Below are 1805 nucleotides of genomic sequence, written 5' to 3' on the forward strand. Positions count from 1 at the left end.
CCCGCGCCTCGCTCAGCCAGTGAGCGGGAACCGGTCTGTATGTGGGATCCGAACCCTCGGGTGGAGCGCTGCCGCGCTTCCCAAGCAGCGCACTATCCAGTGCGCCACCGGGCCGGCCCATAATGTAGTTTTTTAGGAGAGTTCAATTACCTAGCAAGATCATATGTAATAAAGTCAGCAATATATGTTCAAGTGTGTGTTTGTGTGTGATTTAAAATATTTTAATATGGCAAAACTATTTTTTTAAGTGGTTCATAAATAGTTAAGCTATTCTACTCAGCTAACCCAGCAGTTGACTCACCACTAACTAATAGATAATCATTTCATCCCTAATTACTAAACTATTGTTAAATATGAAAAAGTAATTAAGATAAATAATGTGTGAGTTTTCATACAAAAGACCGAGAATCAAGGATATGGTTTAAACTTGTTCATTCTCTTAACTGCCAAGAATTTTAGAAAGTATTGACAATAGCAAGTATACCCCATCAAACTAATTCCCAGAGCTTATTTTTTCTAAGTTAGCATCAAAATTACATATATCATTGTTTTCTTAGTTTCCCAAAACTTTATCATACTGTGAGTTTTTTTGGATTTGTTTCCCTGTACATACTTAATATAAATTATCATTTGATTGATTCTGGAAGTATGATTCCAATTTTACATTATGTTTACATTTCCTAATAAAGAAAGATCCATAAAGAACTAATATTATTCCAACTCTTCATCTTGTCTCACCTCTTCCAGAGTATTAAGACACTTTATTTGCTAGTGAAGTTTTTAAAAAGCTAAGCTACTTTGAAAAGTTTGAAAGACTGTCATTTTAAAATCAAACGAGTAAAAATAACTTTATGGTGAATGTTGTGGTTCATTCAGCTCATTTAATAAGATCACAAAATAGAATATTAACACTCCACCATACAATGATAAAAAACCCATTTATTTTACACCGTGGGCTAAGCAGATAGCAAATTAATTTTAATGATTACTTTTAATATCTACATTCTCATATCTCTATTTACTTCTTGGTGGTTCATAATGCAAACTACAATGAAGTGCATTAATATGAAATAATAATTACTATTTTTCATCTTATTTAGCTTGTATCGTATCTCTAGCAGAGTTATTTTGTTCAACCTGCTGCTTATTTGCTCTTATAGTAAAGACTCAAATTAGAAAAAAGTTTACCAAAATGAATAGGGCATAGTGCGCTGTTATTTTTTTTTTTTTATCATGAAGGAATAGATACAATTTGATATGCAGGTGAACTATTTGCAACTGTAGGGGTCTCATCTTTTACCTTGCTGTCTCTGGAAACAGTAGCACCATTCATTGTTAGATATCAAACTGTCCTTGTACGTGTCACAGGAATTGAAGAATGCCTTGGTACACTGTTCATTCTTATCAAGGTAAATGCTTCCAAGCTCTGACTGATCCAATAGCAGGTCATAGTTTGTATCAAGTCTGTTAAACATCCAGCCAAGTGAGTCCTTGCAAATTGGCAAAATACTGGTATCAAATCCTAAAGGCAAAGATAGAAAATGATTAGCTAAACATGAAAGATGCCATCAGAAAGCAAAATAAATCAACATAATAGTTAGTATAGGCCACCTACTGAATAGTCAGAGAGGTAAGGCTTTAAATTCATCTTGAGTAATTTGTTTCACAGTAATATCTACATTTCAGGATAGTTGTGAAGATTAACCAGAAAACATGTGGTAGTAATTAGTCATACTGTCAATGGAAGATACTATTTTAATTATATATTATTTACATTAATTCATTGTTCAAGTTTCTGAATAAAC

General features: G+C 32.9%; 1 protein-coding gene across 1 annotated transcript in view; it reads right to left on the reverse strand.

The window, feature by feature from the left end:
- SPOCK3 (sparc/osteonectin, cwcv and kazal-like domains proteoglycan (testican) 3) overlaps window positions 1-1518 on the reverse strand; it is a 16519-nt gene extending 15001 nt beyond the window's left edge. Inside the window, exon 1 of the mRNA XM_008594723.1 lies at window positions 1301-1518. Within this exon, the coding sequence (XP_008592945.1) occupies window positions 1301-1475 (175 nt within the window). The 5' untranslated portion in view covers window positions 1476-1518. The remainder of the gene's footprint in view (window positions 1-1300) is intronic.
- Between the last annotated feature and the right edge of the window lie 287 nt (window positions 1519-1805).

The sequence above is a fragment of the Galeopterus variegatus genome, unplaced genomic scaffold (assembly GCF_000696425.1).
Source record: "Galeopterus variegatus unplaced genomic scaffold, G_variegatus-3.0.2 Scaffold11330, whole genome shotgun sequence".
Classification (NCBI taxonomy): Eukaryota; Metazoa; Chordata; class Mammalia; order Dermoptera; family Cynocephalidae; genus Galeopterus; species Galeopterus variegatus.